At 36.4% G+C, this 14000-nt stretch overlaps 1 protein-coding gene across 1 annotated transcript in view; it reads left to right on the top strand.

Moving 5' to 3' along the window:
* Nucleotides 1-14000, top strand: part of MALRD1 (MAM and LDL receptor class A domain containing 1) — a 964362-nt gene that overhangs the window by 693351 nt on the left and 257011 nt on the right. The window contains 1 exon segment of the mRNA XM_012556720.1: nucleotides 6317-6475. Within this exon segment, the coding sequence (XP_012412174.1) occupies nucleotides 6317-6475 (159 nt within the window).

Genomic DNA, 14000 nt, shown 5'->3' with positions numbered 1-14000 from the left:
AAGACCACTATTATAAGAACTCAAGAAAAGGTTTAAACACAGAAGAAAACATTCTTTGATGGTTACTGGGGTGGGGAGGGAGGGTGAAGGTTATTCACTGACTAGACAGTAGATAAGAATCATCTTAGGTGAAGAGAAGGACAGCGCACACTGTAGGGGAAGCCAGCACAACTGGACTAAACCAAAGCGAAGAAGTTTCCTCAATACAATCAAACACTTTGAGGGACAGAATAGCAGGGGTAGGGTCTGTGGACCATGCTTTCAGGGGACATCTATGTCAATTGGCATAACAAACCTTATTAAGAAAATGTTCTGCGTCCTACTTCGGTGAGTGGCATCTGGGGTCTTAAAAGCTTGCAAGCGGCCATCTAAGATGCATCAGCTGGTCCCAACCACTTAAAGTAAAGGAGAACAAAGAGCACCAAAGACACGAGGAAAGTACTAGCCCAAGAGACAGACAGGGCCACATAAACCAGAGACTTCATCAGCCTGAGGCCAGAAGAACTAGACGGTGCCTGGGCACCACCAATGAATGTCCTGACAGGGAACACAACAGAGGGTCCCTGATGAAACAGTAGAACAATGGGATGCAGAACTCTAGTTCTACTAAGAAGACCAGACCTAATGGTCTGACTGAGACTGGAGGCGCCCCAGAAAGCATGGCCCCTGGAGTCTGTATCAGCCCAGAACAAAAACAATTTCCGAGGCCAACTCTTCAGACAGGGATTAGACTGGACTGTGGGACATAAAGTGATACTCGTGAGGAGTGTGCCTCTTAGTCAAGTAGATACAAGAGACCAAGGGGGCAGCTTCTGTCCAGAGGTGAGATGGGAAGGCAGAGAGAGTTAGGAGCTGGTTGAATGTTCATGGGGAATCAGGGGCTGTGGGGAGGAGTGTGCTGTCACAGAATGGGGGTGAGCCGTTGGGGTCACATAACAATGTACGTAAAAAAAAATTCTGTATGGGAGACTAACTTGAAATGTAAACTTCATTTAATTACAACAATAAAAAAAATATAAAAATAAAAAATGCTAAAAAATAGCCTCACCAGACAATCTAGCAGTTACCTTCCTAGGTAGTTACTCAACTGATTTGAAAACCTATGTCCACATAAAAACCTGCAAGTAAATGTTTATAGCAGCTTTATTTATTATATCCAAAAATTAGTAGTAACCAAGATGCCCTTCCATAGATGAGTGGATAAATACACTGTAGTACATCTATACAATGAAATATTATTCACAGATAAAAAGAAATGAACTATCAAGCTACCATATGCATGGTTGAACCTTAAATGCATATCTCTATGTGAAATAAGCCATTCTGAAAAGGCAACATGCTGTATGATTCTAATTATATAACATTCTGGTAAAGGCAAACTATAGAGACAGTAAAAGAGATCATTTTTTCCCATGGGGTAGTTGAATAGTTGAAGTGGAGGGGATTTTTAGGGCCTCAAAACTATTCTGTGTGATACTGTAATGGTGGATACATGACATTACGCATTTTCCAAAACCCATGGAACTTTACATCACAAGAGTGAACCTTAATGTATATAATTTAAATATATTTATTTAGGAGGTTGGACTATCCCAGGAAGGAATGCAGATGGTGACAACAGAATCTAACTGTGTTACAAATGTAAGAAACAACCTCATGGAAGAGGATGAGGGGCAGGGGGAGCAAAAAGGTGCTGACCTAAGTAACTTTGGAATGAGTGGAGTTGGTAATTTAAAAAAAAAAAAGAAAAAATCTTTGCTGTCGAGTACATTCCGACACATAGTGACCCTATAGGACAGAACAGAACTGCCCCATAGAGTTTTCAAGGAGTACCTGGTGGATTTGAACTGCTGACCTTTTGGTTATCAGCTGTAGCTCTTAACCACTATGCCACCAGGGTTTCCAGAATCTGTAATAGTAGAGGTGAAAAGAACTGCACCTAAGCACCGTATTCTAGTTGATATAGATGGTTCCCAAGAAAGTACAGGTTTACAATTCTGATACTGCTGTACATATATACGGGAATTGAACAACTAAGTGAATAGATAAGAGTATCCAGGAGCCAGGTTTCTCACTCTTACAGTGAGAGGTTACAGATAAGCAAGTGGAGGAAGCTAGAATAATCTATATATGGTAGTGGATTAGAGTTGGAGAAATTAATATGACCTCATGTCATCAATATAAATATGCCATCAATATAAAATGCATATCGTTATATGTAGAAATAGTTATATATGTGTCTCTGTGTGTGTATGTGTATGAGTTGGTAAGTTGTTATCAGGTGCCCTCTATTAGCTCTAACTCATAGTAACCTTATGTATATCAGAAAGAAATGTTACCTGGTTCTGTGCCATCCATAGCTGCCTGAGCCCATTGTTGCAGCCACTATCAGTTCATCTCATTGAGGGTCCCACTCTTTTTTGTTGACCCTCTACTTTACCAAGCATAAGGTCCTTCTTCAGGGACTAGTCCCTCCTGATAACATGTCCAAAGTAATTGAAATAAAGTCTGGCCATCCTTGTTTCTAAGGAGCATTCTGGTTGTACTTCCTCCAAGACAGATCTGTTCATTTTTCTGGTAGTGTTTGATATATTCAATATTCTTTGCTAACACCACAATTTAAATGCATCAGTTTTTCTTTGGCCTTTCTTTTCATTGTCCAGCTTTCACATGCATATGAGGTGATTTAAAATACCATGGCTTGGGTCAGGTGCACCTTAGGTATCAAAGTGACGTATTTGCTTTTTATGAGTTTTATACAAGTTAGCATACACACATATATTTTCTTGCCCTGCCAGCTGAGGTGGCTTAAAAGAAATAACACCCCAGTATCAAAGAGCACATTTAGTGCCCAGACCTTGTTTTCTAATACCATTATGCAATAAAAGGTCCCAGGGATTCTTGGAGAAATGGCTGATTCTAAGAATGGGGAAAGAATTGTACAAGATGAGCCTGGAGCATCTTGTGGTCCACTAAACTAAACAGACTCTGCCACAGACAAGAGGGGCCTAAGGAGACATGATGACTAAATGTAATGTGGTATCGTGAAGGGGCTCCTGTAACAGAAAAAGGACACTAGGTAAAAACTAAGGACATCAGAATAAAGTACGGACTTCAGTCACCAACAGTGTATCAATGTTGATTCATTAATTATATCAAATGTACTGTAATAATGTAAGATGTTATAATAGTAGAAACTAGGTATGCTATATGCAAACTATCTGTAATATATTACCAAGTTAACTGTAAATCCAAGCTGTTCTAAAAAAAAAAATCTAAAAAGTTTGTAAAAGAGAATAACCTACACTTTTTCCCAACAAAGTTATCATGGAATGTAAGTTACCAGTAGGTTCTACTTAGAGCTTAGCTGCTCACCAAAAGGGCGGCAGTTCGAATCCACTGCTCCCTGGAAACCTTATCAGACAGTTCTACTCTGTCCTATAGTGTCACTATGAGTCAGAATCAACTCAACAGCAAGGGGTTAATGCACCCTAGAACTCTGGTGGTGCAGTGGTTCATAATTTGGCTGCTAACCAAGAGGTTGGTGGTTTGAATCCACCAGCTGCTCGTTGGAAACCCTATGGGTGGTTTCACTCTGTCCTATAGGGTCGCTATGAGTCAGAACTGACTGGATGACAACCAGTTTGTTTGTTTCTTTTTGGTTATATCATTTTTAAAATAAGTTATTTTCAATCATGACTTTTTTATTGTTTTTGTTTAAGGAAGAAATTCTAATATGAGCACAATTATGTTCTAATATGAACATAATTGGCTAATGTGATAAGTATATTTATAATTAAATCCAGAAACTATTTAAACTATTGTTGTCTGCATTAATTCTATGTTCATTTTGAAAGATTTAATCCTTAAAAATACCAAAGATCACTTTAACAAAAACTGGGATGCAGATCCCCAGTAAAATCACTATTTTCTTGATACTTTCTAGGGTACTTTTCAGGTATTACGTTTATTGGTGGTAGAGATCTTAAAATTCCAAATAGTAATTACTTTTGTAATCCAGATTTCCCATTTACATTATTATTATGTTTTAAATAAATATTTACATGTGTATACATGTTTGTGTGTGTATACACACATATACATTAGCTATATGTATGCCTATGTATATGTAGGGAGCCTTGATAGGCATTAGAGTACTTGAATATGAAGAGTTAAATGCAACACAAATGTAAGTGTGCCTTTAAAAATCCATTTAAAAAATAAAAGGCAGATTCATTACTTTAGTACAGAAGTATAATTTACCTCCTCTAAAAATGATAAGTATACATTTTCCTATATCTCATGTACTAAAGCATCCATTTTCAGTTTTATTTAGACCTAAAGATCTTTTATTTATTATATTTTCATTCTTATCCTTATCTTCATCAGCATACAGAGAAAGTATTTTATGAGCGTGCTGTTGAAATTTTTAAATTAATCAATGATTCTTTATTAGATAATATATCTTCAGTACTATAAAACATATATTGTCACTTCCATTATGTTCAATTTTCAAAAAAAAAAAGATTCTAATGATGTGTCAAAATAGAATTTGTATACTGTAATGGGGAAATGGCAGGTTTGGTTCTTCAGGACGACTATTTTGAATCTTTTGTTTTTTCCCTGTCATCTCTATCCTAAAAATTAAATGATTAAATTTTACTCTGTGATAAGTTTTATAATACCCAATAAGAAGCAGTTTTGTCAAAATTTAAGATAAAGATAGCAATGTTAAGTGAAAGGAAATACCCAAATGTTTACTGAAGATAATCAAGAAAGTTTAAGAACCATGAATTCTAGTCATGTCTTGCTATTTAGCCATTAAATAGAAAATTCTTTACTTCTTAACTCCAGTGATAAGGTCATTATCTCAAAAATCTTTGTTCAGATCAAAATTGGAGAATTGGAGACTAGACAGCACACCTAAACCTGCAGACATATCTGCTCTGGAGGGAGAAAATGGTCTTTCTTTATATATATACACACACACACACACACACACACTCACATATATATATATATATACATTATATACATTTGTAAATATGGTACGTGTATATATCTCCATACCATAATATATATATGAATATATATACATATATATATACATACTGTATTTTTATGCAAATAACACACATTATCTGTGTTTGTTTGCTGGCCGCGCCCTCCCTCTTGAGGTATTTTCATAAGTGCGCTATGCTTTCTTTTTTTCATAATTACATGTGGAAGAGGATTGGCAACCAAACCTGTTGCCATCTACTTGATTCCAACTCATAGTGATCTTGTAGGACAGACTAGAACTGCCCCATAGGTTTTCCAAGGAGCGGCTGGTAGATTCAAACTGCCAATCTTTTGGTTAGCAGCTGAACTCTTAACCACTGTGCCACCAGGGCTCCTTCTCATAGTTTAGAAGGCTTGAAGTCCCAGTTGAGGACACTGGCTCTAGGAAAGGGCTTTCTCTCTGTTCGTTCTGGGGGAAAATTGTTTCCTCAGCCTCTCTAGCACTAGTGTTCCTTGGAGTTCTTGGGTTTGTAGTCTGGTCTGCCTCCATAGTCTTCAGATAGTCTTGATCTTTCCCCTTTGTGTTCTTTCTTATATGCTTAATCTGCTCTTTTATGTCTTAAAAGTGATCGGTTTAAAACACCTTACGCTGATATGACCTCATAAACATAACAAAGAAAACCCTATTCCCAGATGGGATTATATCCATAGGTATGTTGTTGTTGTGTGCCCTCCAGTCCGTTCAAACTCATAAAAAAAAAAAACAACAAAAAAAAACAAGCTGTTGCCGTTAGTAGATTCTGACTCACAGTTAGCCTAAAGGACAGAGAAGAACTGCCCCATAAGTTTTCCAGGGAGCACCTGGTGGATTCAAACTGCCGACCTTTTGGTTAGCAGCCGTAGCTCTTAACCACTATGCCACCAGGGTTTCCCTTCCAGCCAATAGTGACCCTATATAACAGAGTAGAACTTCCCCATAGGGTTTCCTAAGCTATGAATCTTTACTGGAGTAGATCTCTAAGTCTTTTATCCCATGTACTCACTGGTGGGTTCCAACTACTGACCTTTCAGTTAGCAGTCTAGTGCTTAACCATTGCACTATCTGGGCTCCTTAACCACAGGTATACGGGTTAGTATTTACAACACATATTTTTTGGGAGGGACACACAATTCAATCCATAACACCTGATTCTGTAAATTTATTTATAAAGAATTAGAATATGCAAATAGTAATTTTAAGTCATCACAAATGTAGTGTAATATCAAGTGCAATATACATTTCTAGAAAATTACATTAACTTTTCTGTTTCCTTAGGTCAGTATACAAGTACAACAGGAAGCTGCAATTTTGAAGCTTCAGGAAATTGGACCACAGTTTGCAGTCTTACTCAAGACTCCCAGGATGACTTAGACTGGGTCATTGGCAAGAGAATTCCTGCTGAAACATGGGAACCAGATTCTGATCACACACCAGGTAAAATGAGTAGGAATGTCCAAGCCAAATAATCCACTAGGCTGGAAATCTTCTTTAGTCATTTGAGTGAATATCAAAGTGGATTGCTTATGTCCATGTGGGGATATAGCTCAATTAAGTTTCATTGAAGGAGGGTTAGTCCTTTCTGTTTTCACTCCTGAAATGTTGCATAGACCCAGAACTGACATTGCTACGACAAGGAAACACAAGAGTGATATTTTAAGAAAATCACAAATTTTATTTCCTCCGACTGAAAGATGTTGTTTAAAGTCTTCAGTTGGGGCGGGAGTGAGACAGGTAGCATTTAGGTTAATGCGTGCAATAGGCAAAGGTATAGAATTGGCAATGTTAAGAATTCTCCAGCTGCCACATGGCCATTCAGCTGACCAGCAATTCCATTCTAGTCATTCTGAAGTCTAGGAGCAGATATACAAAAGGTGATGAAGTGAAGAATCAGCTAAGTCTGGATCAGTTTTGTTTCCTGCCTATGTTTTGAGATTAGTAAAATCTTTAATGATTTTACAGCTAATAGAGGTAGAGTGGAAGTAAGCAAGTAATCTTATTACTTATACCCAGAAATCCTGGCTACCTATCACCAAACAAAGGCAATCTAACTTTTCTTAGAGAAGAAAATAATCTAAGGTATTTCTCAAAGCAATTGAAGCATAGACAAAGAAAAAGATTATATGTAATTAAAAATAATTTTTCATAAGAAAAGTGTACAACATTGGCTCAGGTATTTTATGACTAGAGGGAAAAGAATATTAATTTTATTGCTTATATATTTCAAGCAGATTTAACATACTATGTTTAATCACAGTATGAAAGTTCATTATTGTTTTAAAGTTGTCCCCTAATTGTATATTGTATATTAGGGATAAGAAGCAATCATGCTTAGGAAGTGAAAAATTAATATTTTATGAAAATACACTCAAGGATCCAGAAAATTTCCCAGAGGTTAATAGAACAGGGCGGAGACTCAAGAAACTGAGTCCATTAATTAAAGAATTTAGTAAGAAAGGTACATATTTTAATTCATCGGGGAAAAGATGTATTACTTAATGTGGGGCTAGCATATCTGGTTATCTACGTAAAAAAAAAAGGAAATTAAACTCCAGTTTTGTATCATATACAGAAATAAATTCAAGATAGATTAAAGATTTAAATGTAACAAATAAAAATAATAAAACTATTGCAACAAAAGAGAAAGTAAAATATGTGAAATTGAGAAGCAGAATCTAACTTCCAAAATCCCAGAAACTATGAAAGAAAAGATGTACATATTTGATCACGTAAAACTATAGCTTTGGTGTAAAATTTTATAAACAACTTCAACAGGGAAATAATAGGTTAGAAATTGTTTTCCTTGAAGCTTACAACAGATATGTATTCAGATAATTCTTACAAACCTATTAGAAATGGTAACTTTAACAACAAAGATTTGCAAAACCAGTTCACAGATGATCAAATTCAAATTGAAAAAAAAAACTCGTTGTGTCTGGTCTATTTCGAGTCATAGCAACCCTAAAGGACAGAGTAGAACTGCCCCATAGGGTTTCCAAGTCTGTAATTTTTACGGAAGCAGACTGCCACATCTGTTTCCCGTGGAGCAGCTGGTGGGTTAAAACCACAAACCTTTCAGTTAGCAGCCAAATGCTTTAACCACTGCACTACCAAAATATTAAATGACTCTCAAGTTCACAACTCATCAGAAAAATACAAATTAAAATAATAGAAAGACTGGAAAATGTCTCTAGACATTTTCAATTTTCCCCTGGGTGGCAAAATCGACCCCTGTAGGGAACCTAGAGGAACTGCCAGGAGTCCAGTGTAACTTGTTAAATCTACAAGGTACAATATCATACAGCCACTTTAGAGAGCGTTGTGTATGACTTGGAATCGACTCGACAGCACACTACAACAACAACAACAACATTCTGTACATAGATGTCTCCATAAACGATTATGTGAGTGTGGAGAAAAATTAGAAGGATATACACTTGTTTATTAATATGGATTACTTTGGTGGGTGATAGGGTTGGAGTACAGGAGTGGGTTAATACATTTAAAAACAAAAAGAAATAAGTAAAAACAGGACATGCACATCAAAAGTAAACCTAGTAGGTATGATGGCAGCACATTTGTGGTTTTGTGGGAAATGTGCATGTGGACTTTTTTAAGTTTTTCCATTTAAAAAGTCGGAACTATTGCTTCTCAGTACAATAATAATCACTTTTTCTTCAATATTTTTTACAATTCTAAATAATACATCTCCTTTTTCTAAAATTTTGAAAATATAAATAAGCAGAAAAAATAATTGCCAGTAATCCCAGCATAGCACTATAATCATCAATAAGCTTTGTGTTTGAGTATCCCACTATTCTTTTTTTATATAGATATTTCTAATAAAAATAAGTTTCTGCTTGATATAAAATATGCTGTGAAAAAGTTTATATGTTATGAATAATTTTTATATATACAGCAGAGTACTTCACTTTTTGGTAGTATCTTAATGTAAGAAATTATCTAGTGGTAAACTCAAATTATTTTCTAACATTTTCACTATAATAAACAGCACAGTGAATATACATTTAGGTGAATCTTTTTTACTTTTATAGCAATTCCTTAGGACAAATTCCATGTTTGTCTTCTTTGACAAATGATGGGAAATTATTGAATTTTTATTTTTGTGACTAAGTCCAGATAATATCTGGATATACAAATGTGATGACATCTACAGTGATCTTTCCTTATCTTTAAGACAGTGTTTGAAAACTACCAGAGCACATCTGCTGGTGTAATATTACTAATGGTACAAAGAGTATTAGAGGCTCAGCTTAAGGCAAAAAAAATGAATATAATCAATAGCCATGAGAATAGTTCCATCAATTGTTCAAAAGGAAAAATATGAGTGAGTAATTGCTGCCTTTTAATGGAACAATTAAGGACTATTAATGGGAGTATTATTTTCTTTTTTGAACTTTTATAGCTTGTGTAATTTCATTAAAGACCACATGAAAAGTTTTGAATCTGGTTATTTATGCAATATTGCCTACAAGCAATGTTGTCCATAAATAAAGAAAAATAAGCATACTGACAGAATGGTTTATTATCCTCCATGTTAATCACTACTCAAGACAGTATATTTTTACAGATTTCTCTCCTTGAAGCAGCCTGATTATATCATCCCTGCTACCTTATATGCCTCAGTGAACTTGTTTTGACATCTCTGAGACAATGGGCTGCTGAATAAATTGTAAGGACATTAATTAATTTTGGCCCCCTGGGAAAAACAAAATTCTTTATGAGAAGGCCAACAGATTAAAAGAACCTACAGTCTGTTTCTAAGCATCACAACATCACTGTTAATTACAACTGTATTTATGGGTCTTTTCATTTACTGCTACCAAGATGAAGAATTAGATACATAAGGAGGACATTTTAGTGCTCATCACAGGCCTATTTAAGAGCCTTTTTGGGGCCATTGTGGAAGATGTTGAGAGAACCTAGAAATATTAATGCACTCTCTAGTCTGTACATAGAGAGTGTTTACACTTAATGCATATGGGATTTAATGGTGAGAGTGACATTTGCATGACACAGATCAGCCAAGGTACAATACACAAGGCTGCTGGCTTTTTTTTTTCCCCTTCTTTTGTAACTTTATTTTCTTTTTGGTTGTATAATTGGCCATCTCCACAATTAGATCATGAACTCCAATAGGGCAGGAGTCACATCTTGTGCTATTTTTATATTCCCTCCAGCACTTAAAATAAAATTGACTAACACTTGATAAATACTTGTGTAAGGCACATGATACTTAGATCTGTCCCTTTCTGTATTTATTAACAGCAAAGTATTTTTGATTAATCAATGCAACAAGCACTTTCTGAGTGCCTACTAAATGCCACACACTATGTTGGGAGCTTAGGGTGTGAATTAATTAGATATTTGTATAATAACTGTGGAATGGAATAATCTGCCTGATATAACCCACAAGTGTCCTATCATGCAATTGTATATTTACATCCAGAGGTCAAAAAACAGTCCCCCAAAATCTTAGTAATACAAATACCCTAATGTATATTACAGCAGTTTAAGGTATAAAGTGCTTAACAGATATAACTTACTTGATACTTGGTTGAGAGTGCCCTAAAGGTTAGACAGGTGATTAACTGTACTTCTTATTGGGAAGAGACAGATATTGTTATTTCTGCACTAGAGATAAGGAACACAGGAAACTAAATATTTCCCTAAGCCTGTATAATGAATAATGAAAATGATTTAAAATCTTGGTGTATGGAACCTAATCTAAGCTCTTTCTAGGACATCACTGCATGCTTATCCTATACATACAGCCAGTGCTTGAATGCCCTTGACTTCTAAATTTGGGGCCAGTTAATCTCTCTTTCACGGGAGCATGTTGGTTCAGTGGTAGAATGCTCACCTTTCTTTCAGGGGGAACCCAGATTCAATTGCCAGCCAATTCATCTTATGCACAGCACCACCCTTCTGTCAGTGGAGGCTTGAGTGTTGCTAGGATGCTGAACACGTTCACAGTGGTTCCCAGGCAGCGTTTTATTCCATTGTGCATAGGATCACAGTGAGTCAGGGGCCAACTCAAGGGCAGCTAATAACAACCACCTCTTTTTCATTCTAGGCTTACACCCCAATTTCTCCCTGGTCTCTTATGGAGTAAAGGAAAACTCCCATATTTATTTTCTTTGGAGGGTTGGGGCTAGAGCAGGGATATGAAATTAGAGATATAAAATTAAGGCCTAGCTCACATGTGTACCATAGCATTATTCTTGGATTTATTCTAGTCTTATTCACACACACACACACACACACACACAAACACACACATACACACACGGAAATAGACAATAACCATATTAGAACACATTTTTAAAAGCTGCAATAAATGGACCAGAAATTTTTGATGCTTTCCCAGAAGATGAATAAAAAAAAAAAGCAGATCAGATTATATTGAATAGAATAACAGTTGAAGAAATCACAGCACAGACAGGGCAATGTGGTTCACTATAGTTCTTCCCAAGAACACTATACAGACATTTTAAGATCAAAGTTAAAAAATACCAAGAAACATTGAAAAGAATTCCTCAGAATATAGCAACAGCACTCAGAAAACCTGGGACAGTTGGCAACTTGGGCCAGCCCCTCATATTTCCCACCAATGATCAATGCTTCCAAACCCAACTTCTCACAGAAGAGGCTTTTTCTCTTGGGATAAAATCAGAAAACTGCTGTCTGAAAAAAAATTGGGATTATAATGAGGACATTACAGCCTGAAAAACAGGCAAAGTCATGCTTAGGGTTACACAGGATCAAAAAAATAAGATCAGGGAGAAACAAAAAGGTAACTCTCCACAGGAATTAAACATTGGGACATTACAGTCTGCTCGCCTGCCTACTCTTGACCTCACACAAAGTTAAGTTGTTCTTAACTTTTGCTGCATATTAGAATCATTGGGGGAGTTTAAAAATTACTAATATTAATATCTGGATTCTAAATACCTAAAAAATGCTACTGTTTGAACCTCATAAAGATTCTGATTTAATAGGTCTATGGTGTGGCCTGGAGTCCCTGGGTGGTGCAAAGAGTTAACGTGCTCAGCTGCAAAACAAAAGGTTGGAGGTTCAAGTTCACCCAGAGGCACCTTGGGAGAAAAGTCTGGTGACCTACTTCTGGAAAATCAGGCATTGAAAACCTTATGGAGCACAGTTCTACTTTGACACATATGGGTCACCATGAGTTGAAATCAACTCAAAGGCAACTTGTTTGGTTTTTGGGTTCTTTTTGGTGTGGTTTGGGTATCAGGATTTTTAAGAACTCCCAAAAAGTTTAAAGTATGTAGTTAAGGTTGTGAACTACTGCCCTATAGGAAAGCCTGCTTGTCTACATGACCAACCCACCTATACAGCACTTATAGTTCATTCTCTAACTCAAAAGGAGGACTGGGGGAGAACAGTTCTGTAAAACAAAATTGGAAATTCTTTCCTATTACCTACACTAAGCAATAAAATTATTTTCCAGTCTAATTAAAAATCCATAAGTTCATAATGTCTTAAAAATATCATTGATAATTTTTGGAAGCCTCACACTACAAATTTCAAAATTAATTACAAAGATACACTAATCAAAAGAGTCTGGTACTGGCATAAGGATAGATCAATAGATCAATAGAATAAAATTGGGGGTCCATAAATTAACCCTAACATTTATGTTGTTGTTGTTATGTGCCATCGAGTAAGTTCTAACACTTAGTGACACTATGTACAATAGAACTGAACACTGCCCAGTCCTGCGCCATCCTCACAATTGTTGTTATATTTGAGCCCATTGTTGCAGTCACTGTGTCAATCCATCTCATCAAGGGTCTTCCTCTTTTTGGCTGACTCTCTATTTACCAAGCATGATGTCCTTCTCCAGGGACTGGTCCCTCCTAATAACATGTCGAAAGTACATGAGAAAAAGGCTCGCCATCCTCACTTCCAATGAGCCCTGTCGCTATATTTCTTCCAAAAGACTTGTTCATCCCTCTGGCAGTCCATGGCATATTCAATATTCTTCGCCAACACCATAAGGCATCAATTCTTCTTAGGTCTTCGTTATTCATTGTCCAGCTTTTGCATGCATATGAGGCAATTGAAAATATTGTGGCTTGAGTCGGGTGCACCTTAGTCCTCAAAGTGACATATTTGCTTTTGAACACTTTAAAGGGGTCTTTTGCAGCAGATTTCCCAATGTAATGTGTCGTTCGATTTCCTGACTGCTGCTTCCATGAGCATTGATTGTCCATCCAAGTAGAATGAAATACTTGACAACGTCAATCTTTGCTGCATTTATCATGATGTTGCTTATTGGTCTAGTTGTTTTCTTTATGTTGAGATGTAATCCATACTGAAGGCTGTAGTCTTTGATCTTCTTCAGTGTTTCAAATCCTCTTCACTTTCAGCAAGCAAGGTTGTGTCATCTGCATATCACAGGTTGTTAATGAGTCTTCCACCAATCCTGATGCCCTGTTCTTTTTCATATAGTCCAGCTTCTCTTCACAGCATTATCCATAATTTGTTATGATCCACACGGTTGAATGCCTTTGCATAGTCAATAAAACAAAGATATACATCTTTCTGGTATTCTTTACTTTCAGCCAAGATCCATCTGATATCAGCAATGATATCCCTCATTCCACGTCCTCTTCTGATTCCAACTTGAATTTCTGGCAGTTCTCTGTAGACGTAATCCTGCAAGCACTTTTGAATCATCTTCAACAAAATTTTACTTACTTGTGGTATTAATAGTGTTGTTTGATAATTTCCAAATTCTATTGGATCACCTTTCTTTGGAATGGGCACAGATATGGATCTCTTTCAGCTGGTTGGCCAGATAGCTCTCTTCCAAATTTCTTGGCATAGGCAAGTGAGCACCTCCAGTGCTGTATCACTTTGTTGAAACATTTCAGTTGGTATTCTGTCAATTCCTGGAGGCTTGTTTTTCGCC

This window comes from Trichechus manatus, unplaced genomic scaffold, assembly GCF_000243295.1.
Source record: "Trichechus manatus latirostris isolate Lorelei unplaced genomic scaffold, TriManLat1.0 scaffold00075, whole genome shotgun sequence".
NCBI lineage: Eukaryota > Metazoa > Chordata > Mammalia > Sirenia > Trichechidae > Trichechus > Trichechus manatus.
Note: the sequence above shows the minus strand (reverse complement) of the source record. Positions and strands in the feature narration are given on the sequence as shown.